We start from the raw sequence: 27758 nt of genomic DNA, 5'->3' as shown, positions 1-27758 counted from the left end.
TTTGCTGTTATCAATTGGCCTTATATCTAAATATAAGGCATTTTATTTCAGGCAAATGTCTTTCTACATTTTCTATAGATATCAGGTTTCTAATGTTAAAGAATGTTTGAAATTTGAGTAAAGACTTGGACATGATATTTAAATTGTTTTGGGGTTCTATGCATTATGAATTCTCCAGTGATAAGCAATGTTTGAGAAATTGCTGAGGTCTGCAACAGTTTTTACACTTGTATTATCTCTCCCCATTACTCAGTGCTTCAGTGAGTAAGGAATTAACAACTATAGACACATTGTCACATTTGGGTCTTTGTATAATTTCACTCTCCTATTATTCATGTAGTGTGTAATAAGAATTGAACCATTTTTAGCACAATGTTAACATTTGTAGGACTTTTATCTAGTATGAATTTTCTGATGTTCAGTAAGGTGTGGTCTTTGAGTAAAAATTTTTCCACATTCTTCACATTTGTAGGGCTTCTCTCCAGCATGAATTCTCTGATGTTGAGTAAGGTTTGAGCTTTGAGTAAAACTTTTCCCACATTCATTACATCTGAAGGGCTTCTCTCCAGTATGAATTTTCTGGTGTTGAGTAAGATGTGGTTTTTGAGTAAAACCTTTCCCACATTCTTCACATTTGTAGGGCTTCTCACCTGCATGAATTCTCTGGTGTTGAGTACGGTGTGAGCTTTGAGTAAAACCTTTGCCACACTCTTTACATTTGTAGGGCTTCTCTCCTGCATGAATTCTTTGGTGTCGAGTAAGGCATGTTTTTTGAGTAAAACTTTTTCCACATTCTTCACATTTGTAGGGCATCTCTCCAGTATGGATTCTCTGGTGTTGTGTAAAGTATGCTCTTTGATTAAAACCTTTGCCACATTCTTCACATTTATAGGGTTTCTCTCCTGCATGAATTCTCTGGTGTCGAGTAAGTTGTGAGCTTTGAGTAAAACTTTTCCCACAATCACTACATTTATAGGGCTTCTCTCCGCTATGAATTCTCTGGTGTTGAGTAAGGTATGCTCTTAGATTAAAAGCTTTCCCACACTCATTACATTTGTAGGGCTTCTTTCCTGCATGAATTCTCTGGTGTTGAGTACGGTGTGAGCTTTGAGTAAAACCTTTTCCACACTCATTACATTTGTAGGGCTTCTCTCCTTCATGAATTCTTTGGTGTTGAGTAAGGCTTGAACTCTGAGGAAAACCTTTCCCACATTCATTACATTTGTAGGGCTTCTCTCCAGTGTGAATTTCCTGGTGTTGAGTAAGATGCGGTCTTTGAGTAAAACTTTCCCCACATTCTTCACATTTGTAGGGCTTCTCTCCTGCATGAATTTTCTGGTGCTGAGTTAGGTGTGATCTTTGAGTAAAATCTTTCCCACACCCTTCACATTTGTAGGGCTTCTCTCCTGCATGAATTTTCTGGTGCTGAGTAAGGTGTGATCTTTGGGTAAAATCTTTCCCACACCCTTCACATTTGTAAGGCTTCTCTCCTGCATGGATTCTCTGGTGTTGAGTAAGACATGTTCTTTGAGTAAAACTTTTCCCACATTCTTTACATTTGTAGGGTATCTCTCCTGTATGAATTCTCTGGTGTTGATTAAGGGTTGAGCTTTGAGTAAAATCTTTCCCACACTCATTACATTTGTAGGGCTTCTCTCCGGTATGAATTCTCTGGTGTTTGGTAAGGGATGAATGATCCCTAAAAGCTTTGCCACATTCCTTACATTTGTAGGTCTTCTCTCCATGATGAATTCCCTGGTGTCGAGTAAGGTGTGCTCTTCGATTAAAAGCTTTGCCACATGTTTCACATTTGTAGGGCTTCTCTCCTGTATGAATTTTCTGATGTGTGGAAAAGGCTGAATGAGCATTAAAAGCTTTGCTACATTTCTTACATTTGTAGGGCTTCTCTCCACTATGAACTCTCCGGTGTTCAGTGAGGTGTGCTCTTCGATGAAAGCCTTTCCCACATTCTTCACATTTGTAGGGCTTCTCTCCAGTATGAAGTCTCTGGTGTTCAGAAAGGTATCCTCTTTTTGTTAAAACTTTCCCACATTCTTCACATTTGTAGGGATGCTTTCCAGTATGAAGTCTCTGATGTTTAATAAGGCTTGATCCGAAAGTGAAAGCTTTGCCACATGTCTCACATTTGTAGGGCTTCTCTCCTGTATGAATTCTCTGGTGTTTGGTAAAGGTTGAATGATCCTTAAAAGCTTTGCTACATTCCTGACATTTGTAGGGCTTCTCTCCTGCATGAATTCTCTGGTGTTTAATAAGATATACTTTTTGAGTAAAACATTTCCCACATTTTTCACATCTGTGGGGCTTCTCTCCTGTATGAATACTTTGGTGTTGAGTTAGGACTGAAAAATTCTTAAAAACTTTTTCACATTCCTTACATTTGTAGGTTTCCTCATTGCTATGCCATCTCAGGTGTTTAGAAAGGGTTGAGCAATTATTAAAGGATTTGCCACATTCTTCACATTTGTAGGGTTTCTCTCCACTATGAATTCTGTGGTGTTTAACAGGGGGAGGTCCTAGATTAAAAGTTTTGCCACATTCTTTAAATTTATAATGTTGATCACTGCTATGGTACTTGTGTTTAGAAAGGGGTGAGCAACTCCATGCTTGGACACGTTCCTTAAATTTGGGGGGCTCCCTTCCAGGATAAGCTCCACTGTATTGAGGAAGGCTAGCTGCTGGGTTAGAAGCTCTCTCACATTCCTCACATTTGCAAGGCACCTCTTGGCCCTGAGTACTTGGATGGGTCATCAGCTTTGAGCACTGAGGAAAGGTGTCCCCACATTCATCATCTCTGTAAGAGTTCTGTGCACAATGGCCACACTGATGTTCTCTCATATTGCAACCAGAGCTGGAGTTCTTCTCTGTTTTGCTACATTTGTAATTGTTTTCTCCAATGTAAGTACACTGGTTGCTTAGAGTAGAGACATGGCTGAAGGTGTTGCTTGTTTCATTACATGTGTTACACACTTTCCAGTAATCTATATCTGAATTTTGATTAAGCAGTAATGAGTGCATTGGGGCCTTCCCACAATCATTAAAAGTATATGTTTGGGAACAAGAAGGAACTTTTTGTTCATTGCAGAATAATGGACAGTTCATAAAGAAACTTTCAAAATTATCCCTTTTAGAAACTTGCCCTTCAGTTATGCACTGAATATTTTTCTGAGCTATTAAATGTTCTTGAGGTCTGCTGATGGTAAAATTTTCATTATGCATAGTCAGTTCTAATTTGTCTTGTCCTTTATAATATGATTTCTGACCTTCACTCTTACCTACATAGTCTCCATTTTTTTGTTGTTGTAAATAGTCGAGGTTACAATATCCATATCTTCTCTTTATCACTTGCTTCAATAAATGTTCTAAGCCAGGCTCTGGTGATATTTCCTGAGTATGATGAGAGATCATGGCTGAAATAAATAACAATTACTTTACATATTATACTTGAAATATCTCTTGCTAATACAACATGAAATTATAGCAGTCAGGACATTAGCAGGGTGGTAGAATAGTAACATTAAAGGCCACAGTTACACTGTAAATATATAGACTAAATAACAATGGATAGACAAAATTACTTTGTGAGAATTACCCAAACCATGGTGAGAGTTCACAGTATTCACCATGAGTATATCATTAAGAAGAATAATGTGGTAGAGAAAAGTATCCACTACAGGTCTTCTCCTTGAGAATACACCATTGTACAATTAGGAAAAATCCACCCACTACCTTCTCTCTCAATAGAAAAAGGATAATGTGAACCTTGAACAGTTCTGGCTTTCTTTGGAATTGTCTGAAAATCACTTTCTGTCTATCATGACACAGATCTGGATGTAAGAGAGATTTTGGATAACAATAACACAAATATTCAAAAGAGGGTAAAGAGCCTCTGATCTCTCATTAGAGATTTATACAAACCTTTTTAATGGTAAACACACACACACACACACACACACACACACACACAATGTCAGTGTTACCTGGATAAATTTACTACATGGTGATCAAGACAAATGACTTGATTTAATTTTTATAATTTTGTTCATTTACTGATTCACTTCATTAACAAATTCAATGTCATGTATTTACTAAGTATTTCTTGGTATTTTTAAATTATTTTAAAAATAATTTAAAATAATTATTTCATATAATTATCATGTTACTGCTTATAAAATACTGCATTCATTCTATAACCCTTTGTCAAGAATACAGTACATTAGCTGGTACAGTGACACAAGCCTGGAATTCCCACAACTCAGGAGACTGAGGTAGGAGGATCCCAAGTTTTAAACCATCTGCAATAATAGAGTGAGGCCATAGGCAAGTTAGAAAGACCCCATTTCAAACTGAAAAATATAAGAGGGCTGGGGACGTGGCTCAGTAGTGCTTTGGGGATCAATACTTGGTAACTCCCCCCAAAAAGAATATAATACATGATACTCACTACGTAGTACAATACAACTTTTGACCTTCTGATGCCCATTAAAATAAGATTTTGCAGATTTTGGCCAACATTGCCCAAAACACAGCAGTAGCTGGTAACCATCTTACTCTGCACTTTTGGTTTCCACATGTGAGTCAGACGAGGCTGTGACAGGGTATTTCAATGAATAAGTATATAAGTTATATTAAAGAAATTGCTTTATGACATAATATATTACAATGCCTTCACCTAGTGGTCTCCATGAATGTGCAGATTTTTGAGACACCCCCAATAGTGGAAATGCTGTCAAATCACACTCACCGTCACAAGGAAAAGTGTTTGAGTTGTTAATTTGAATGTACTGGAATATCACCACAGGAGAAGGAGGAGACTAAAGAAGTTGAATACATGCTACACATAGGGCATTACCTGTCCTTCTAGGACAGCAAAGGAAATAAACTTAAGCTTCTGGAAAACCATTTCTGTGGCATGATAATTTTTCCACCAACATTTGGAAGTTTGGTTTCTTCCTTGATCTTTGGGCCTCTCAATTACATCATCTGATTCATGAATTTCTATCCATCTGGGTACATGACTCAGGGCTCTCTCCTTTGCTCCAGAGGAAGGTGCCCAAATACAATCTAGATAATAAGATGTGTTCATTGGAAAATGAAATTATTACTTGTTGGAATTCACCCTGTGACTACTGATGCTTCTATTCTGGTACCATAAAGGGAATAAATTGGACTTCGACATGTAGGTTACATCATTCCATATCACTGAATTACTGTAAGTACCACTAATCTAAAGTGAAGGGTATATATCAACCCAAGAAAGGGAGAAACGAAGGACTGAAAGTAATGGCATTAACATTTTCTTCTCTGTAACAAAAACTGCCCAAGTCTTTCTTTATCTTGAAAGCAAGAATCTGAGACTCATTCATGAAGAGCAGAAGTGTCCAATAGATATTCATCAAGGGAAGAAAATTATTCTATTAGGAATTCTGATAAATTAGGAATTCTGAAGGGAAGCTCTGCTCACCCAGGAAGACCAGGTTTCTGTAGGTCTCTAGCATCACATCTCTGTATAAATTCTGCTGAGCAGGCTCCAGGCATTCCCACTCCTCTTCAGAGAAATCAATGGCTATATCCCTGAATGTCAACAGTTCCTAAAATAAGAATAGATCAATTAACAGCACATTGACCATTTGATAATTCACAGAGCTTGTAAGTTGACTGAAGATGAAATGAGAGTTAGTAGACCTGGCTCTCAAATAAGTGAGTCACTTTAATTATTCAGGAAAATACTTTGAAACACAGTGATATTCTCTATTATCTAACTCAGAGGAAAGAGTGTCATAAGTTTAAAAAAAGTATATATACTATAGTTACATAAAAAGTAAAATTAAGGCATTATATTATAGTAATATACACTTTAATTCCAATTATATAGAATAAGATAAATCATCTATTTCTCAGAAGAGAAAGTTATAGTGAGTAAGAAGGATGGTTCTCAAATTTTAAATGCACAGCTACAAATCAGAGATTTACTAAAATACAGACCCTAGTTCAGTGGGTCTGAGATTGGACATGGTTTTCTGAATATGTAGCAATGATTCCAATTTAGTGATCCTAGCGCCAGTGGTCTAAGAGAAACTCTTCAATAGCAGTGAGGTAGACCACTATAAGATAAAAACATTGAAGGATCTGAGTTCAAGTATTTTAAGAGATTTATGTACTTTATTAAAATAACAACTATCAATGACAATTCTTTTTGAACATTTCAAATATATTCTTCTCATTCTAAATATTTTCCATGTCATAATGCAGATAACCCAAAGAATGTGATGGGAGTAATTGTATTAATCTTTTATGACATTCGCCAAACACTGGTAAAAAATGGTAGATCCTGATTTTTACCCAAGTTTATTTGAGTTGCAATTCAAAAAAAAAATGCAGGGGAGAGTTAAAGTCGAGATGAAATGGGAATGTTAAAAGAATTTTCAGAGTAAGGCAATGATCATAAATGAGAAGAGTAATGCAAACATGTTAAGAAGAAACAAGATCAGATTGATCAAATGATATTTAAGTTTCATGTAGACATACATAGAAATGTCAACTTTATACACTGAACCAACAGACAATTTTTCATGCAAATGAAAATAAGTGGAATCCACTTGTGAAATATAAATCAATTTGGGGTGGATGCTATTTTAAAAGACACTATTGAGATACACATATGTAAGGATAGAGAATAAAATAAGAGCCACACTGTTCATTTTTTCCCTGTGAATCAAAATTTATTTTGAGGTACACTTTATAATTTTCAGGCACTTAGAAAGATATAATTTTTTCCATTTATGGAAAATGCAAGGAGATTATGAGGTGCATGTCTCTGAGCTGCAGGTGGAATAAAATGAAAGCCTGTGGTCTACTTCAGAACCTCCAGCAATAAAGTATCCCTGGTAAACTAAAGGCAGAGGCTGCATTCCCCAAAGCAAAACACAAAGAAAAATTACTAAGAAAGTAGAGTTTCTGTATCAAATATAATGGTTTATGTAGATTATTAAGAAAAAGTCTACCAATACACATGAAGACAAAGAGACAAAAATTACTGTATGGGGAAAATCTGGCAGATAGCATTTATACAAAGCAAATAAGGATAAAACAGCTATAATAGAATAAATTGTTACCATGTGCCAATCGACATAAAGGGATACATCATTAGTGGCCAAATCAAAACTAAATGATATAATAGGGTATTTCAGTAGACTTTCCTTGGCATTCTAGTGATTGAGTCTCTTCTAATTATTCTGTTCTTTCAGGACATACTAAGGGGTAATAAATGAGCATTTCATTAACTCTTGTGCATTTATAGATGATGGAGCATCCAGATGGAACATAAATAAAGCATGGTACACTTCTTCAGCAATATCTAATGACTCATACATACATCCCCAGTGGGAATCTAGGACACCAAAACATTCTGATATCCATTTATCAAAAAGAAAACCTGTCAATCCTGCAGGTCATATATGCCTGGCCTGGTTTAGGTGAACGTGTAAGAACAAAGGCCCCAGCCCAGGGGGTATATCTGGGCATATATATTTAAAGAGTTACAGTTGACTATTCTAAGAAGAAAAGAAAGCACAGTGGCTAAAACATGTAAAGCAAAAACCTGAAATGTAGAAATATAAAGGTCTACCCATTCCAAATATAAGGTAGTTTAAAAGGAAAATGCAAAGCCATCCCTTACCTGGGCTACACACCTGGAAACCAACTACATCTTCCTCCTCCTTCTCTAGGCTTCCTTCTCAGAAGTGACTGCCTACAATTCAAACCCATATCTGGAAAACATGGGTCTCAAGAAACAAAAAACATGGTTCCCAAGGACCTTCTTTTGTAGGCTCAAGATTTACTTAATAACAAGTCACTGAGCTTTGACCTCTCTGCTTCCCAATTTTATTCATTTAGTTTTGAATGAGAAAGGACCCACAACTCAACTGGAAAAAGTATTTACACTCAGTGGGATTTTGTTTTGCAGTAGGGATTAAATCCAGGGACTATATATAGATTTACCACTGAGAAACATCCATAGCCCATTTTATTTTTTATTTTAAGACATGGTGTCCCTAATTTGCAAAGGCTGATCTCAAACATAAAATCCTCCTGCACTAGCCTCCTGAGTAGCTGGCATCTCAGGCACATACCACCCACCATGCTGGCCAAACTCAGTATTTATGTCTACAGAGGAAATACATGTATAAAGCACTTACATTCATATCTCAAGAGGAATAGCAAAAGCATCCATTTTTTTTCAAAAAATATTAAAGAATTCTGTGTTTGGGATTGGAGTCTCTGACAAACTTCATGATTGTGGCATGCTTGGTGATTGGGTAGTTTGTGTGCAAAGACACAAAATGCTTGGCTGCTAGGAAGTTTCTGTGCAAAGACATGAATGCCTGACTACTAGGAAACTCCTGTGCAAAAGCACAGGATGCCTGGCTGAGTGTTCTTCATGAGGAAACTGTTTCCCACGCTTAGAATGCCCAGCAGTTTCCCCTTGAACCTACTAAGATAACTATGCAGGCATACTATCTAGTTTCTATAGTGATGTTCTTGGAGAAAAGGGCTCTGTGACTGTATTAACCTAGACCTTAGCTCAGTTAGTTAGCACTCGGGGTTAAAGGAATACTAAGTTACAATGTGGTCACGGTAATGGCGGGCTAGGTAACTTGTGAGATAATAAACATGGCTGCTGGGAGGAGCAGCCCCTTCTCTTCTTGCACATGAGAAACCCACAAAGAACACTTTGGAGAAGAAGAAAGGAAAATAAAACATTTAATTAAAATAACACAAGGCTGAACTCCTTTTCTAAAATCTAACTGTATCCTGTGGCTTTGAATATTTTCTCTTATTTGAAGCTCTACTAATTAAATACATTTTAAAGCTAGGGAAAAGTTGAAGCTGAAGTAAGAAATCTTTTGAAGGTGATGAGCCCAGGAATTGCAAAGCTGACCGTAATATAGACATGTCAGACCCAAGGTTAAAATCAAGACATCCTAACATTTTGGACATTCTCCCATTCCTATTCTTACACACTGAAGTACACTGTGGATTCTTATACACCCTGAAGTGTGTGGGTATTCTCTGAACTCTGGGATATTCTCCTTGTATTCACAACTCAGAGAAAATGCAGAAAGGAGAATAATTTGTGTTTCCCCTTCAACACTATGATCCAATTTGTAGGCCAATAAAATCTTCATGCAATGAAGGTTATGGCAAACACATTCAAGTTCCAAGGGGTTACAGATATAGACAAAATAGAAAAAAGGAGTTTTCCCCCAAGTCTCCACTCCAATCATTAGTCTGTCCTCTGGGAAGAGATAATCAGGAGGCTGATGTCTACAGACATTCTAAGAGAAATGTCATACCCAGATAGTTCTGAAATCCAGCACCATGGAAAAACTGAGTAAGAACATGCCACCTAATAACGTTTGTACTGAACTTTTCATTTCTGTGACATAAATAGCTAAAAGTCACAACTTAGAAGTGGAAACATTTATTTCAGCTCACAGTTTCAGAGCACTCAGGCCATGGTAGTCTCACTCCAAGACAGAAACATCATGGAAGAAGAGCATGGAGAAAACCTCTTCAGCTCATGGCAGCCAGGCAGCAGAGAAGGAGAAAGGTGCTGGAAGAAGATGATCCTGGTCAGGGCTGCTCCAATGACCCACCTCCTCCAACTAGTTCCCCTCCCAGTCTATTCAGTTGTTAATGGGCTAGTCCACAAAAGTCAGAACCCTCATAATCCAATCATGGCCCAAAAGCCCATCTCTCTACCTTGATGCAACTGGGCACCATATTTCAACATGTGAGATTTTGGAGACAACCCAGATATAAACCACAATACTTGTCAAAAATATGATGATAAGGTGACTGTGCCTAAGGAAGAAAAAAGAAAGCACTAAGGTAATGAAAAGAGTCTGATAATAATTTGCTCTCCACCAATGTGAAATATTAACCTCCTAAAAGCAAGCATTTTCAAAAGCATCATCCACTACTAAGGGGTATATGATAATTAAAATACTCTGTCAGTTTCAAATATTGCATGGGTAAAAATATTAATAATCCTATGAATTGCAAAAGGAAAATTGATATTTTTGAATGTGGAGGAAACTCGAAAATGAAGGATTTGTTGTCATTCCTGTGAGCAGCTATAGAGAGAACAGGGTCTATGTTTTGAGATCCTGTCTCTCATATTGTGGGAGAATCACAGAAAATGAATAACCCTGGGGAGAAAGAAAAAGCTGATGTCTACTGTCAACAAGGCACCTCCTACCCAGGAACCACATCCACCAAGGTGGCTTCTCCCAGGATTACGTTTTGTGTACTCTGCACAAACTGTGGAGACCCAGAGATGCCCAATGGTGGCTCTTTGTAACCAATGATGGTTCCAGCTGCAGACTGATCTACCACCCCACCATCCAGTGGGTGATAAGGCCATATTGCCACAGTAGTGAACTTACCTGTAACTGGAGCTAATTTTAGGCAGAACAAAGTCCCTCCACGGCTGATTCTCCCTTTTGCCTAAAATCTGTAGATTTCTCTATTTTCTCACATTCTAGGTACTTTAGCACCCTTCCTAGAGTTCTTGCATGACCTGCAGTTCAGTGGGTGACACAAGCCCAGCAAAGCCACCTGGGCCTCACAAGTAGAAGACACTCCAGAGCTCAAGAATCATGACAACGTCTTATACAACTGTGGAAGGACACCCCCTCCTTTCTAACTGCAGTTCCCACCCAGAATCCATGACTGGGGAGTGTTATCAGGCCTCACACAGGCATAGAGTGCCAGGAGGTGCATCCAAACTCTGGCTGAATGATGTCAGAGTGACACACTGTGGGCTGCAGCTCCTCTCAGGCAGTTTCATACTCATAAGGGAGTTTTGCATTTTGGCAGAGTTTCACTCTGGCCTTTGGGCACTGGCAGACTTGTGTTCCCCTTTCTTTACTGGGCTACTCCTACTCCTCCTAGACATGGAGCCACAGTGTGTGTGTCATACTACAACTCAGTGGCTCCAGCAAGCCAACTCTGCCCTCAGCACAGGAGAACTGCACAAGCCAGGCCTGGCTGCACCAGGAAGGGAGCCAGGGAGACTAGTGCCTGGATTACTGAGGCTTTGGACAATTCTTTCCTAGTCTATTATATCTCAGCAAACAAAAGGTGCCCAAAAAGTAATGTAATTATTAAACACATTTAAAATGAGAGTTATAGAGCAGTAATTTTTTTTTCAAAAGAGTTAAAAGAAAGAAAACAAACATCATGTGAGGAATTTGTTTGTCTCACATTTTAAAAAGAAAACCTGTTTTCAATGGAATAAACATGTTCATAAGCTCTAGAGCCAGACTGATGGATAATATGTATCTCCAGAAATAATCAGTTTCTGGAGGTGAGGCTTTAATTGAAGGGTTTAACTCTGGTTGTTCAACACCTGCTCCTGGACGATAAGAAAATCAAGCAAATCCAAAGGACAGATTGATAAATTATACTCCATTAAAAAGTAGAGCAGTCCATAAGAATGTGGCATGGGGCAAAAAGAGACTATCTTACCTGAGAAATTATCTGTATGAAAGAAATCTAAATGGAAGAATATTCTCAGTAAAATATGTAAAACAGGAAGAAGTTATAAACACATAAATTAAATGTAACAAAATGATGGAAATTATTTTTAGATTTAAAAACCACATAAGAAAAGTGTTCGATGTCATAGATTATCAACAAAAGTAATATAAAATGACATCAAAATACGTAAGGGTAAATGTTCATGAGGAACAAACACGCATGCATGCCCAGATGATTGGCACATTTCACTAACATTTCCTAGTAAATCTGAATACATGCATAAAACACAACCCACTGTTTTTTCCCAATGTGAAATATTCATGAAACATGAATGTTTGAGGACAAATAAAATATTTATTAAGTAAAATTGCTGAAATTTCCCTCCTGCCTACTCCCATGGAGTCTGACCCACCTCCACCTCAGCCCAAACACAGTCTTTTCTTGTCCCCTCCTAAGTATAGGCTGGCTTCACAGTAAAGGATTATTTGATCATACATCTGAATTTTGTGGGGGGGTGGGTACTGGAGACTGAACCCAGTAGCATTTTAAAACTGAGCTACATCCCCAGTTCTTGCTATTGTTCTGACCTCTCATGGTTTCACTAAGTGCCCCATACTGAGGACATATGAAGACTGTCATCTATCACAATGATCAGCAGGTTCTGAATTTTCTATTCTTCATCAACCCCAGCCATTCCCACCTGGCAGGTGTTCTATTTGCTTCTCCCTAGGAATGTGTCAGGGTCTATTTCATGGTTTGAACATAACCCTTGCTGCTGTTCCACTGTGGCTTATTTTACAACTGACTTGTTTTTTTCTTTCTCTTTTCCATCTATGCCTCCCTAACCATGAGGAAAATTAGATTAACCTTCTTCATGTCTTCAGTCAGAACTTAAACCAAGTTATATGTCCTTGAGCTCATGTACTGTGGGAATCAAGAAATCCAGAATTTAGGGATGGCACAGGAAGATCTAAGAAATAGGTCTCTCAAGGCTTCAAGGGAATTATGATGCTGGACAGGGCTCAGCTGGAGGGTAGTCTTTGAGTCATCACTTTAAAAGGACTTCTGTTCACCTTGTAATTAGAATCACAGCCTTTGGGACAGGAGTCCCCTGTTGTTGGGGACCGCAAATCAAGCAATCTTGCTTGAAAAGGAAACCCAGAGCAGGAGGAGGAAGAGGAAGAAATGTCAGCATCTCAGGGTGTGCTGTCATTCAGGGATGTGGTCATAAAATTCTCAGAGGAGGAGTGAAAGTGCCTAGACCCTGCTCAGCGGGAACTGAGCGGAAACTTAAGGTAGCGGGCACCCAAGGTAGCGGGAGCCGCCTTATTGCAAAACAGCAGAGGTATATATACCTAACTGATTACACACAGCTTGACTCAATTAGCATCATCCAGTTACAGCAATCAGCCAATAAGGAATCCCTACCATCTTAATGGCTCAGTGGCGTTGCCTCACAAACCACTCCTCCTGGCAAACTGCCAGGCACCATCTTGACTTGATTTGCGGTCCCCAACATCCTGTGTTTCTCTTTTGGTAGAAAAGCAACAAAACTACCTTTTCCTTTTCTTCAAAACCTTGATTTCAGTATTGGATGAGTATTGAGAACAAGGACCAAGCTATCAGTGTCAAATTTGGTCACTGTGAAGAAAACTGAGAGTGCCCTGCTCCAGCCCTCTTGGGCAGGTTTGGTGCTCTGAGCAACCCCACTTCCACCCTGAAAAGCAAGCTGGCTGATGAACTCATTGATAGCTGAGCCTGGAGAATTAGGAGACAGGTGAGTTGCCTCAGATTGTCCTGGAGGAGCTGTTCCTGTAAGTAAAGGGAGAGTCTGAGGGGCGTTCCCAGCAGCTGCCAAGGCCCCTTGGCTTCAAGGACCTCTTGTCTTCTCTCCCTGAATGGTGTGCGGCTCCACCATGGGCCTATTCTGGGAAAAGGAATGCAGTGAAGTCATGCCAACATGGACATCTGGCAAGCTCCTCCTGTGTGCACACTGCGACCCTGGATTCCACACATCAGGTCTGCTACAGGGGAACACCAGGTCCCTCTTTCTGTGGGCATCTATGGCACCATTGGTGTCAGAGTTGTGCTTAAGTGCAGCTGGGGATCTAGGAAATGTGCCCCCATATGATCTGTTTTAAAGGGTCCTTTCAGTTGGTCCTGGTTTGGGGGATCCACTCTGGTTCACTCTGTGTTTTTGATTGAATGTTGCTGGCCCTTTGACACATGGGCAATTCTGCATTGATCCCATCTATAGACTCTTCAGAATAATCCTGGCTAAGAGAGCCAAGTACAAGTCTGTCTTTAAAAAGATGATATTTAACTGTAACAATCAGGCCACTGAATGACTTCCTTAACTATTATAATCCTGCTATTGGAATTGGTGTGTCAGAGGTAGGTAAATGGAAGAAATTCTACAAGTGCAGATATTCATGTAGTTGCATGAGGAGCCCAAATGGCCTGAGACTACATTGATGGTGTAAAAAGGCACTGCTTCTTGAAAGGATAGAAAGACACCAGAAAATGAAAGCTGGGCCAGCACTGTTTCTCAGCCTAATCCCAGGCAGCTGCAGATCATCCCACTATGGGTCAGGAAAACCAGCCCTATGTCAGAAGAAAATCCCAGAAAAGTTGCTGGGGATTAGAGAGGTAAGTGAAGAGGACCCCGCTCTGCCCTGCCTTCCAACTCCCTTGCCCAACCTGGAAAAAAAACCACAAAGAACACGGCAGCTGGTGGTGGAACAGCTAGACTGGGACTTAAGGAAGGGATGGTCTCCTTTTAAGATTTACATGACACCCCATTTGCCCAAGAACACTCAGCACAGGGGCAGAGAAATTGTTCCTAAGACAGTATCCTATCAGCCTAAATGTATAGGAAGATGGAGGGGATAAACAACTGCAAAAGGAAAAACAGCTGTGGATAAAAGCAGATGGCCAGAGTAGAGAGAGATCTGCAACCTCACAGGCTCTGGACAAAAACAGCAGCTAATTTCTGACTAAAAAGGCCAAAGGCCCTGGGCTCCCCAGGCTGCACTGCAGCTGCACCACAAGCATCAGGGCTCATGACCATGTGGAGATAAATAGGGCACCTGTCTGGCCTCAGAGCCAGGTCCAACCACCCAGGCCCTGACTGTCCACCAAGGTCAGGGTAGCTGAGGAGAGACCAAGCCTCCAGTGCAAGCTCCCCAACCTTTAGTGTTCTGAACCTCTGAATATTTGCTTAAAAGCAGATGGCTCTGAATGGAGTCCTGACTTCTGCTCAGAGCTCAGCAGATACAATGGCCTCTTGGAGTCCCCAGGAATACAGGCACCTGCTTCTTAGTCCTGCTGGTTTCTATAGAAGGGGGACCCTAAACATCTCTGTATGGACTAGGTGTGGTTGTGAATGCTTGAAATCCCAGAAAGTTGGGAGGTTAAGGAAGGAGGATTACAAGTTTGAGACAAGCCTCAGCAACTCAGCAAGCCCCTATGGAATCTAGATAAGCGCTAAACAACCTAGGGATACCTTGCCTCTAAACAAAACATAAAAATAGCTGGCAACATGACTTGCTGGTGAAGGGAACCTGGGTCAATCCCTGGTACAGAAAAAAATAAAAATCTCTTTATAACAACAGTGAACTTCATTGGACAGACTACCCTGGCCATAGAAAAATCTCCAATGGGTGGAGGTGGCAAACTGACATACACCCGTCTCAGCTAATTGATCTTACCTTTAAGGTAAGGCCTGGGAAAACAGAAACTAAAGCCAGCTATTGTTGTGTTGGCAGCCCCCACAAAGAGGTCATCAAAGGAGCCTAAAGACAGCATGGGAATGGTCTCCCTTCATGGAAAATATGTCCACACTGAGAGGAGGCTCAGCAGGAGCCCCTGGGTGCAACTGAGAGTGGGGACTCATCTGAAGTTGAAGACATTGTGATAATCATAACAGTGACATGTCAGGCTCAACCACATCCTGTGCTCCAATCCCTTGAATGCAACTTGGGATATGAAGACTAAGGCAGAGTTTTGTACATGCCAGGTTGTCCAATGCAGCTCCTGGATGAGATCTGCTGTGTAAATTAAGTATTCAGATACTTCTCACCCAAAAAGCCATGACTCCACTTACAAGTGCCACCAGATCATGTCCTGATCCAGTCTCCACTTGCCATCCAGAAAAGGAGACAGCCTGCTCTGCTGGAAGTCAGCTAAAATGAGAGTAAGGCTGTGTAGGTCAAAGGGACAATGAGGAGGATGATCAATGTCATCACAAACATGATGTTGTTGAAGAAGGAGGTCACCTGCCCAGGAAGAAACAGTACCCCCTTAATAGAAGTGCTGATAGGAATCCAGCCTCTTATGGACAAATTCTTACAATAAGTATGGAATTGGCTTTATCAAATACCCTGTAGTACTCCAGCCTTGCTTGTTCAAAAAATGAAAGGGGAAAAGAACTCACAGTGATGAATACCAACTTGTACAAGAAGACCTAGGAGCTATAACTAACATTGTTTAGAATATTCAGCCCACAGAACATAATTCATTGCTAACTGCAATGCCAGGTATCTGTGGCTGGTTCATAGCACTACAATGAAAAGATGAATTCTTTACATCCCACTGAAAAGAAATGCCTAATTACCATTTGCTTTTGAGTGACAGGAATTCAATATGAAAATAACACATCACCATAGGGATTTAAACTCTCTTCTATATTGTTCAATGAGGTTATCATAAGTTGTAGCTGAGAGGGTCAGAGCTGGATAAAGGACTCCTTTTGCATTATGTGGATGACCTGCTTACAGCCAACCCTAACCAAGAACACTGCCTCTCAAATACTACTGCTGCACTAAACCATCCCACCTCATGTGGTGGGGTGTCCACAAAAAGGCTCAGTTTTGTAAAATAGTCATCTATCTGGAATTCCAAATGAGCCTGAATGTCAGATTAAAAGCAGGCTATATTAAGAAGTCAGAAATAAGAGACAGAAATATATGTTCCTGGTAATGTCATGTATCTGCCACATTTGGGTCCCTAATTTTAGACTAATAGCTAAATGTCTGTCTTTTAGGAAGCCCTAAAAGGATCAGAAATCAAACATTTGACTTGTACACCAGAAAGCCAAGCTTCCTTTAAGAGGTTAAGACAAAGCCTCATGACAGCCCTGCCCTAGGCCTGTCTGACTCATAAAGGAGTTAAGACTAAATGAGAAACAAGGTACAGTCCTTGAAGTTCTCATACAGGCATTGGAGACATACTGTGACCAGTAGCCTATCTGTCAAAACAAATTGACCTCACAGAAAAAGAAAGGTCCCCCTGCCTTCATGTCATGAGAGCCGCTTGTGATTTACTACAAGCGGTTGAAAAACCCTTCTAGGACAACCCACTACTCTGCCATGTTCCTCATCAAGTCCTGGTGCGGCTCAAACAGAAGTACTGGAACAGAATTACTGGTGTCAGCTGACTGCTGGGAGGGTAGGGAGATTCCAGACTATCCTCTGAGACCCTTCAATGTCAACCTCAAGAGAAACCAAGCCCACCTTAAATCAAACAACCCTCATGCCAGCAGATGGTATGACTGCTCAGAGAGCTTAGAGAGTCTTCAGAAAGTGTCTTTTCTTCAATAGTCTATCATTGAGCCAGACTGGGCTTCTTCAGTGATAAAAGCAAGTTCATGGACAATGGCCAGTGGGTAGCTGTATACTCTGCAGTCAAGAAAAAAGACAGATTGAAAGCTGAGGCTTTGCTCCTAAAACTTCAACCCAGAAAGTCAAGCTAATTACTCTGACAAGAGCTCTCACTGACCAAAGGAAAGAAGGTAAGCATTGAAACTATGTGGAAGGGAGGGGAGGGGGGATAGTAGAGGATAGGAAAGGTAGCAGAATACAACAGTCACTAATATGGCAGTATGTAAAAATGTGATGTGTAACCGATGTGATTCTGCAATCTGTATTTGGGGTAAAAATGGGAGTTCATAACCCACTTGATTCTAATGTATGAAATATGATTTGTCAAGAGCTTTGTAATGTTGTGAACATCCAATAAAAATAAATAAATAAATAAATCCAGGTTGATACAACCAAAAAAAGAAAAAAGAAACTATGTGGAAGGAAAGAAGAGTCCTTGCAGCTAAGAACAATGGTATTAAGCATGCCCTTGAAAATATTGGCATTAATATAGACCACGGTCACACCAAAGCAGGTGGCAACTAAGCACTATCCTAGTCATCTGAAGATTGGCATCTAAGTGACCAGGAGAAATTAGGCTGTTGACAGAGCAACCTAAATGGCAAGAAAGAACAAACTCTTTATCAGGGCCTTGAACCTCAGCTTGAATCAGACCGATTCACGTCTTTTCATACTAATGAGAAGAAAAGGGGTAAAGAAAATCTTGACTTCTAGGATAACACTGCAAAGTGCAGAAAGACTCTCATGGGCTCACACTTCTGCATGAAACAATGGCCTGCTCTTGATATAAACGCTTTCACAAGACAGCTCGCTATAGGAAGGGTGGCTTGGTTAATTTCTTCAAGCCCTACCAGTGAGGGTCATGCCTGCAATGGACTCATCAGCAAGGAATTCAGAACTGTGTCTTTTGCACTCAAACAATCCAAAGACTAAGAGGCAGTCTACTATAAATTCAATATGTAAAAATGTAATCTTTCTATGATTCACAAGTACAGAAATGCCCTGTGGTAGAAACTTGCAGGTATTTGCTTGTATTGGTAGACTCCATTTCTGTATGAGTTAGGCTTATTCTACCAGAATAGAAAAAGCTTCAGAAATAAAGAGAGTCCCCTGGAAGGAGATGATCCTAAGACATCCCTTCCTCAATGCAGAGTGACAACCGACTATCTGTCACTGCAGAAGTGGCTCAACAAGTGATCAAAACATTGTACATCCAACGGGGAAGTTACATGCTTTTTGGAGACCCCAATGTACAGGGAAAACAGAAAAGGGAAACCACACCTTTAAAAAGATGGTGGCTAATTATGCCAAGAGACCCACTTGCAGTGGGAACAGGTGTCTGTCAAAAGCCTCCAAAGGGGGACCCACAGCAGCAAGATTAAATTGAGCCCACAAAGAAACAATATTTTAGGGACCATTCCTTTTATCATGGTGGCAGAGGGGAAAATATGCCAAAAGCAATCCCACCCCCAACAAAATCTAGTTAAAATACCATGTAGAACAATCAAAGAAACTTCTCTACAAGAGTGTGCTTCTTCCAGGTCACCACCAAGGCTGGAATTGCCTCTGTCCATTCTAGTAAAAATCCAAAAGAAAACATTACAACAACAGGCAACAACCTTCCATTCTAGGGACCCCTTCATCACCCAGGTTGCACAGGAAGCAGCTTAGAGATGTAGTCACCCATTTTTCCATAAAAACTAACTGTGGAGAAAATGAAAATAACCCTCAGTACTCTGCCACTGTGACTTATTTTAAAACTTACTCTCCCCCCCCCCCGCCCCCACCTTCCTTTTCTCCCTCTTCCTCTTCCTAACCATGGGAGGAGCAAGATTAACCTTCTTCCTGTCTTTGGCTAATTATCTCTCCTTCAGCTCTTGCACATAGGAATGAAAAAAATCAAGACTTCAAGGCTGGCACCAGGAGATCAAAGAAATGGCTATCTGTATAGGATACAAGTAAATGAAAACTCCTGAAAGGGCACAGCTAGAGGGCAGCTTTATCACCAAAGGCCCATTGTTCCCCAGGGAAGTTAGAATCCCAGCCTCTGAGACAGAAGTCCTCTTGGTTTCTCCTTCACTAGCACAACAAGAAAACTATTTTTTCATTTTCTCAAATCCTTGTCCTATTATGGGATCAGCTGTGGGACAAGGACAGAAAGCAAGTGCTTCTCTAGTCAACATGGAGATGTCTGCTTTCCCAGTCTGTCAATGCATCTTTAAAATAAAGTTACTTGCTACCCAAATCTGAACTTGACACAGATGACAGTGTACAAAAAGCCTCACTAAAAATTATACCCTCAGAAAGGGGTATAATTTAAAGTTAAATTAAAGTCTCCATTAAAGTCTCCATTCCAACAACATTAGAAACACAACTGCACTTGAGTCCCCAGTTTCCCAGTGCTCTGAAGCTCTCAGTGTAAAAGACCCTTCTATGCTTGATGGGGGCAGATGTGACAGCAGCAGCAGGGGAGGCTCCTTAGAAAAAATTGGGCCCTCGATAATATAATTTTATGGGCTCAAAAGCTGGCCTAGCAAACAATTTCTTTGCTTTTTGTTTCATTTTGTTTCTTTGTTTTGGTTTGTTTGTTTGTATGCTGGCTGAAACCCACCTAAATCTTGCCTCTTAGGAATTATTTTTATGCCTTTCAAATACTATTGATAAAATACAAAGCTTGGATGAGCCCGTGGTGCATACCTGTAATCCCAGTGGCTTGGGAAGTTGAGGCAGGAGGATCATAAGTTGCAGGCCTCCGCAACTTAGCGAGGCCCTAAGCAATTCAGAAGGATCCTGTCTCTAAAGAAAACTAAAAAGGGCTAGGAATGGGCTTCAGTGGTTAAGCTCCCTCAGTACCAAAAACAAACAAACAACCTGTAACTTAAGAAATTCTGAGCTTGAAATTAGTGAACATTTTTAATTTTTTTCCAAATTGACAAACTCAGGGAGGGGGCACTGCTGAGTTGAATACAATAATGCCTGACTCTAGGGATTTCAGGTCTGTACCATCATGCCCAGCAAAGTTCGGATTATTGAGGAGGACAGTAGCTATATGAGGTGTCCCATTCATTGATAATTCATTGATGTATAGAATTTTGAAACTAATCCTATTTTTGGCTTTGCCCAATAAGATCAAATTAATTTTTAAATATGGTGGAGAAGAGCAGGAAAAAAGGATTATAAAAGAGGACCGGGGGGCTGGGGATGTGGCTCAAGCGGTAGCGTGCTCGCCTGGCATGCATGCAGCCCGGGTTCGATCCTCAGCATCACATACAAACAAAGATGTTGTGTCTGCCGAAAAGTAAAAAATAAATATTAAAAAAAAATTATCTCTCTCTCTCTTTAAAAAAAATATATTAAAAAAAAAAAAAAAGAGGACCAGGGAGCACATTAGTGTAATGGCTATATTAACTATGTTGACTGTTGTGCTGGTTTCATGGATGGATATAAATATTTATATATATATATATATATATATATATATATATATATATATATATATATATAAACAAAACAAAAAAATCATATATATATATATAAATATGATTTTTTGGTTTTGTTTTTTGGCAGTGCCGAGGATTGAACCCAGGACCTTGTGCATGTGAGGCAAGTACTCTACCAATGGAGCTATATCCCCACAATAAAGCTATAAAAATGAGATGTATCTAAAGCTGAAGTAAAAAAAGAAAACACATTGTTCAATAGTTGAATAAAGAGCCTAAGAATTCATTAGTTAATCATCAATCTCAATAGTTTGGAGAAAGCAAATTTTAGGAGTATAGAAAGATAGTCCTAGGGAAAAGAGTAAAATTTAAAGATATTGAAAATGAACATTTCCACAGTGTTAGCATGTCAAATGTTCATGCTACTAAAAGAAAAATAAGATAGAAAAAACTCTGGTTATATTTTAGAAGGAAACATTATAAATAAATTAGAATATACATATACATGCCTAATTTAATGTTGGATATACATTCAGGGAAATGCTGTAAATCTCTGTAAATTATGTGTATGCATGCTTTAAAAGGAAAATGTAGGGCTGGGGTTGTGGCTCATGGTGTAGTGCTTGCCTAACACATGTAAGTCTCTAGGTTCAATCATCACACAAAAATAAATGAATAAAGGTACTATGTCCATCTACAACTAAAACAAAGGGAAATACATAGAATTTATTAAAAAATTAAAATTTACAAAAGTAAATAAAAGACTCAGTTACACCATGTGTAGATGATAATGCTATAAATCACTGTAAAGTGATTCTTCATTTTGCAGTCATCACCCAGAGCACTGATACCTAGATGGTTCACTACGACACACCTAGGCTGTGATAACTGTCACTGTACATGCGGTCCATCACCAACGAAAAAGTCATTAGGCCACACATGGTCATATACTATAAAGTCACAATAGTCATGTCTACCACGCGGCCTGCGCAGTGGTTTCATTAATGAGGTTCTAGGCATTAAGTTAGTTAGAAGAGATCAAAATAAAACACACAGACAGTACCTTATTTTACATTGCTAGGTCCGAGACGGCTCGCCTCCCTGGTTCCCGCCTCCAGCAGGGCAGCGAGGATTACTCTGGGCTAGCAGGAGAGAGAGAGAGCGAACACGCCGGGGAGTAGCCTTTTATTTGGGGGACAAGAGATTCAGGGGAGAATTCCATCCAATGAAGGTTGAGGGGGGGCTGCACTCCAAGGTCAGGGTCAGTGATTGGGTCTCCGGGGTCAGTGGTCATGCACACCCCCACACGGATGGGCTCTCTCATCAGGAAAGGGTCGGGAAAGCTCCGACACAGCCAGAGCGCCTCAGGCCCTTAACGGGAGTCACCCAATCACGTGTCAGAATGGCTCCCCACAGTCATGTACATCTCACAATAAAATGAATAAATAGACCTGTTGATACAAAGACAGAACTTTTAAAAAGACACTTGCTATTTAGGCAATGATAAATGACAAAAGTTTGCACTGGAGGAAAGTAGAAAAATTGCACCTATTCCAAAGAAAGCTGCTGGGAAAATGGGATATCTGGGTGACCCAAACGTGCTGTTGTAGTCTTTCCTCATATCACATCATAAATCATTGTCAGAGGTAATACATAATTAAAGATAAAAGCAAACCATAAAACATTCACAAATTATTATAAAAAGGGAGTTAGTTACAAGGTGGACATGGTGGTACACACCTGTAATACTAACTTCTTGGAAAGCTAAGGCAGAAGGATGGAAATTTCTATTCCAGCCTGGGCAACTTAGTGAGACCCTGTCTTAAAATAAAATTTCAAATATGGCCATAATGTAGCTCAGTGGGAAGGGGGTTCCTTTGGTTTCAATTCCAAGAACCACAAAAAAAAAGGAGTTCTTTTCAAAGGTATACTAAAAAACATGTTAAAAAAATAAAAAAAATGGGCAACGTTAAAACAAAAATTTTATTCATCAAATGCTAACATTAAAAGGTAAAAAGAGAAGTGACACAGTGGAAGAAAATAATTCCCTCACATATAACTGAAAATTTTTAATAGCAAAGGAAAATTCAGGGACACCAAAAAAAGCAGGCTTGAGCAATTTATACAGAAGATAACTCAACAGCCAATAATCATGAAAACATTCCAAATCTTAGGAAATTAGAGAAATGTAAAATAAAATCACATCAGATATATAAAATTAAACAATACTGAAAAATATATGGAAAAATAAATTATAATGAACGAAAGATGAAATGTAAGTTGTTGTTCTATATTTATGGAAATCTATGAAGATACACAATACACCATCAGCACAGACTTGTAGAAATCACTGCATGTGTAAACCATGAAAACACACGAGGACATAGCAATATTGGTCCAAACAACTGAAATCCAAAGGGGGGGAAAGAGGGTGTACATTCAAGAAGACACAAATAAAAAAAGTGGGAAAACAATGGTTTCTAGGGACCACCCACATCTTTTGTCATATTACACTCAGTTTAACCATAGAAAACATCAGATTAGTATTAGAGAGCCATCTCAACCCTGTGATACTTCATGTGTATGCATGCTTTTCAAAGGAAATATGTAGAATTTACCAGAAAATTAAAATGTACAGAAGCAAATAAAAGACTCAAGTACACACACCATGTGTACATGATAAAACTCATCCTTCCGAAAACAATGATTTTCCTCCCAGTTAATTTGTAACATTTTCCATCAAAATTTCAGGATGTTTTCCTTTTATTGAATGAAGGGGCAAAACAAAACACCCTACAACTCATCTGTAAAGTATATACAAAATTAGCCAAAAAACCCTGATTTGTAAGAGCAAAACAAGTAGCTATCATTACCTGACACTAACATATATTATGAAACTGCAATATTACATTAATAATAACTAAGGATTCATAACACACAAAATCCATAGGTGAAGCCACATGAAGGTGAATTTTCTATTGTCAAAACCAACAGGAAGGCCAAAGTAAATCCAAGCATATTAAGAATTACATTAGACTTCAATGCATGGTCAGCCCAATCTAAAGGTAGGTGCAGGGACTGGTAGCACAGCTCACTGGTAGAGGGTGCATACAGAATGTGCAAGGTCTGGGTTCAAACCCCAGCACCACAATAAAAGGCAGATGTTAATGGAGGATAATGTTGGAAATTCCTCAGAATAGGAGACTCCTGACTCGCCCTTCATATATGGATACACTGAATAAATATCTACTCATGTTTCAAGTTCTTAGACAAAGTCATGCCACAAGTAAATTTAGAGACCTAGGAGAGGAAGATTGGGACTCTGCATATCCTAACTCTAAAGTCTTCTGTGGTTCGCATTTTAATTTATCTACTGCTGAGAGAGGAGGGGACTACAAACACACAAGTATCAAGACCACAGGAAAAAGTGATTTTTTTATGGACATGCAAGTACTTCCATGGGCTTCATCACCTGGGACCAGGGAAGACAATGGGTTAAATCTCATAGGTGTCAGTTTATCCCTAGAAGGGCTCTGGGTCTACCAGCTCACTCTGCCAACTGCTGCTGCAGATGAATGAGCTCCTATCTAGCCAGAATCATGAATTTAAAGAGGAAAATAAAGGCCACCACTGTTAGCCTAAGTGGGAGTTTGGTGCTTCCTGAGCTCTCTCCCCCACTTCACCCCAGTAATAGCTCCAATTCTTCCTAGAAGGAGTCTGCCCATGCACTGAGAGCCTCAACACCTTTTCTTCCTGGGTCTCCATCCCAGCCTCCTGAGTTCTGCAAACAAAGGCTAACTGAGTATGTGCAAATCTCCACAGATCACTAACAAGTGGTTTTATACTGAAGGGCAAGTACTTCCTTGAGCACAATCCCCACCACTAGAGAAGAAAAGGGGTTAAAAAGTACAGATCTCAGAAAAAGCCACAGCACACTCTTCCAGTGGCAACTTGACAGGCTAGATTGCGAGAGCAGTGACTGCGATTGGGGGTCTCTGATGACCTCATGGCTGTGGTGCACATGCTGCCTGGGATTGTTTCTGTGCAAAGGCACAGGATGCCTTGCTGCTATGGTAAAGCCCTGCCCAAGGAGGCTCTGTGCAAGTCTTATCAGCTTTGACCTTGATTTCAGGAACACAGCTCCCAGGGATACAGAAATTCTCCTGCCAGACAATGTTTCACCAGCTCTGCTGCTCAGTAACTTCAAACAATGGACCTCCTTGAACGCTACACAAAGCTCCTAACATTTCACATTGAAACTGTAGAAAAGCTGCAGATGTTTCTAATTCTGAAACTTTCCTTAGTACAAAGAATAATGCTTGCATACTCCTTAACCTGATAAGGAGACATATATAAATAAAGATTGCTGGTGTAACTCTTTAGGTCTGCTTCTCCATCAGAAAGGAGTGCTCCACATGATTCAAACTATTTATGTTCATAATCTGTGTGTGTGAATCTTTCCTAATTCCCTATTGCCCTTCACCAGTACCACAAGTTTGGCCACAGGTGGTGGAAGCACTGGAATCTAACTTGTATCAGGGACTTAATGCACCAATCAAATAGCAGACCCCCTGCAGCCTGAACTATGCTATTAAAATGGTTACTATCAAAAAGCTGCAAGACAACAAGTTCTCCAGAGTACAGCCACATGGAAAAAAGAAAACCTTTTATAGAATGTTGGTTAGAATATAAATTTCATTTTTTTTTGTGTGTGTGTGTGTGTATATACAAATTCTTCAAAAAACTAAAAAAAAAAAAATAGAACTACCATATGATCTAGTAACAAGAATTCTAGGTACATATTTAAAGAAATTGGAGGCTGGGTTTGTGGCTCAGCGGTAGAGTGCTCATGGGAGACAAATAATTCACAACCTGGAGAGGAGAATTCGGCATTGCAATGCGGACAGGGAGCTAGAAACCTAGGGGTTTATCTATAACTTAAGCATTTATAAAGAGCCAGGCTGCAGGACAGGCTCCTCTGGGTTAGACGTGCTGCTTCCCGCACGTTCGGAAGGCCCAGGAGGTAGGGGAGCTGAGGTCCCCGCAAACCCCAGCTATTCTCACGCAGGAACACCACGCACAGAGTTGGACTCTTCCTGAGGATGGTCCCTGGTCTCACCGCACAGCTGGGGCGAGGCCGGGCTGCTGGCAGGCTGCTGCCCAGACAGGGCTTCAGTCAGGGCCGAGGCGACCACGCAGGGACCAAGAGGGGACTGGGTCCCCGCCGTGGCGGACCTGCGCTCCGCTAGGACGGCCAGAGCGGCTGAGGGCGGCGCTGCCCCGAGGAGGACTCGGGACTGCAGACTGGAGAGGACGGGGTGTCCCACCCACCGTTTCAGGTTCCCGCCGCGCCAGTCCTGCCAGTTCCACGCAGCGTTGGGGCTCCAGACGCCCCCGCTCACTCACCATTTCCTGGCGGTCGGGAGCGCAACGATCTCCTGTGGGTTCCCAGCGCCTCCGTAGTACAGTGACCCGGACAGCAGGAGCACAGCGGAGCGAACGTAAAGACAGATCGGGACAGCAGCCGGCCCCGGATGGCAAAAACCCGCCCCCTCCTCACGGGCTCTGCGCTGGATTGGACAGATCTCAATGTCACGCCTCTGATTGGACAGAACTTCAGTGCCCGCCCCCCGAAACGGAACCCATTGAGCCAACGCTCTGAGTGACGGTAGAGTGCATCCAACCAGGGATGAATGAGAACAGAATGGCAAGTTCTTGGCGACGTTTTCTTTACTCCCCCTAGTAGGATTTTAGCCCAGGGACACTTATCACTGAGCAACTAACACCCAGAGTCCTTTCACTTTTTTTTTTTTTTTTTTAATTATAAGGGCTAAGTTGCCTAGGCTGGCCTCTAACTTGGAATTCGGGGTATTTCAGTTAAGCCCTACCCATTCCTATTTTCTTTTTATTTGAAGTTCTGTACTTTGAATCCAGAACTTCAAACAGCAGCTGTTTTAAGGTTCTGCTGAATAGCAATATCTAGACTATCCAGAAAGATATTTGCATTGAACCATGTCTCATATTAACTTTGATCATATCACTTTATTAATCATTTGGGTATCTATTTTATGAATTTAAATTATATAATAACCATTACTTTAAATTTTATTTAATTTTTCTGCTCTCTAGTCTTATCAGGAAGTATCTTGAGCTTTGAATTGGTAAACAATACCCTAAGGCAGCAAGCAATGTCCAATACAAACAAATTGTGAGTCACAAGTGTAATTGCGACTTTCTATCAATCACACTAAAAAATTAAAAACAGCCAGGTGCAGTGGCTCATGGCTGCAACCACAGTGGCTTAGGCGATGGAAGCAGGAGGGTCAAAGGTTCAAAGTCAGCCTCAGCAACTAAGTGAGGCCTTATGCAGAATATTATCATATGTGAACAATATAAAATTATTAATGAAGTGTATATATTTGGGAGCTATAATTTCAAAGCTCATTCTATTTCAAGACTCCCAACACATTTCAATTCACATCAGCCACACTGCAGCTTACAGAGATCTGACTCCCCTGGCTTCACTTCCTACTTTTCATGCCAAAGGTAAAGAATAGGCTTTCTTACTAATATTTCTCCTTGGGGCTAACGCCCAAGACAGACTCTACCTTCAGAAAGACAAAGAGCTCTGACAGGAAGTGTGAGGATGGCCTTAGGCCTGAGCCTAAGCAACTCCATTTTAAAAACTCCAGTTTGAAACCTGCAGTTTCACCAGGCACACGCACAAAGCCCTCCAACATGGCCACAAACAAGTTACTTTCCCTCACCTTGATAAACCCAGTGAAGCCCAGGGGCAGGCTGTCCTTGCCTGATAAGAGGGAAAGGCGAGAAGATCAGCAGACCAGATGTTTCTGACCCCAGGGTAAATGATGTCACTGAGAAATCTGGTGGTAGCTTGCACCAGGCCTCCAGTGCAAGCTCCTCCATCTTTTGTGTTCTGAACCTCTGAATATTTGCTTGAAAGCAGGTGGCTCTGAATGGAGTCCTGCCGTCTGCTCAGAGCTCAGCAGGTACAATGGCCTCCTGGAGTCCCCATGAATACAGGCATTTGCTTCTTGGTCCTGCTGGTTTCTATAGAAGGGGGCCCCTAAAC

The 27758-nt window shown here is 40.5% G+C and overlaps 1 protein-coding gene across 2 annotated transcripts; it reads right to left on the bottom strand.

Annotated features, from left to right (window-relative positions):
* LOC308632535 (uncharacterized protein) lies at positions 1 to 26208 on the bottom strand. Of its 2 annotated transcripts, XM_081264691.1 has the most exons (4): positions 26072 to 26208; positions 9517 to 9634; positions 5483 to 5609; positions 1 to 3428 (listed from the first exon to the last, which is right to left on the bottom strand). In XM_081264691.1, the coding sequence occupies exons 3-4, from the start codon at positions 5514 to 5516 to the stop codon at positions 394 to 396; spliced, it is 3069 nt and encodes a 1022-aa protein (XP_081120817.1). In that variant the 5' UTR covers positions 5517 to 5609; positions 9517 to 9634; positions 26072 to 26208; the 3' UTR covers positions 1 to 393. The 2 variants fall into 2 exon arrangements, with proteins under 2 accessions (XP_081120817.1, XP_081120816.1); XM_081264690.1 differs by lacking the exon at positions 9517 to 9634 and having other exon boundaries at positions 25997 to 26208.
* Positions 26209 to 27758: the final 1550 nt, after the last annotated feature.

This window comes from Spermophilus citellus (assembly GCF_964194105.1).
Source record: "Spermophilus citellus genome assembly, chromosome: 13".
Lineage (NCBI taxonomy): Eukaryota > Metazoa > Chordata > Mammalia > Rodentia > Sciuridae > Spermophilus > Spermophilus citellus.
This window is presented reverse-complemented; position numbering and strand designations above follow the sequence as displayed.

What these genes read in the sequence shown, in the direction of transcription:
- LOC308632535 (XM_081264690.1), bottom strand. Translation starts at nt 26,074, where the DNA reads ATGGTGAGTGAGCGGGGGCGTCTGGAGCCCCAACGCTGCGTGGAACTG. An exon ending in CGCGGCGGGAACCTGAAACG is followed by an intron (nt 5,610 to 25,996) that starts GTGGGTGGGACA and finishes TTCTTATTTTAG; the next exon opens with GAACTGTTGACATTCAGGGA. An exon ending in CAGAAACCTGGTCTTCCTGG is followed by an intron (nt 3,429 to 5,482) that starts GTGAGCAGAGCT and finishes TATTTATTTCAG; the next exon opens with CCATGATCTCTCATCATACT.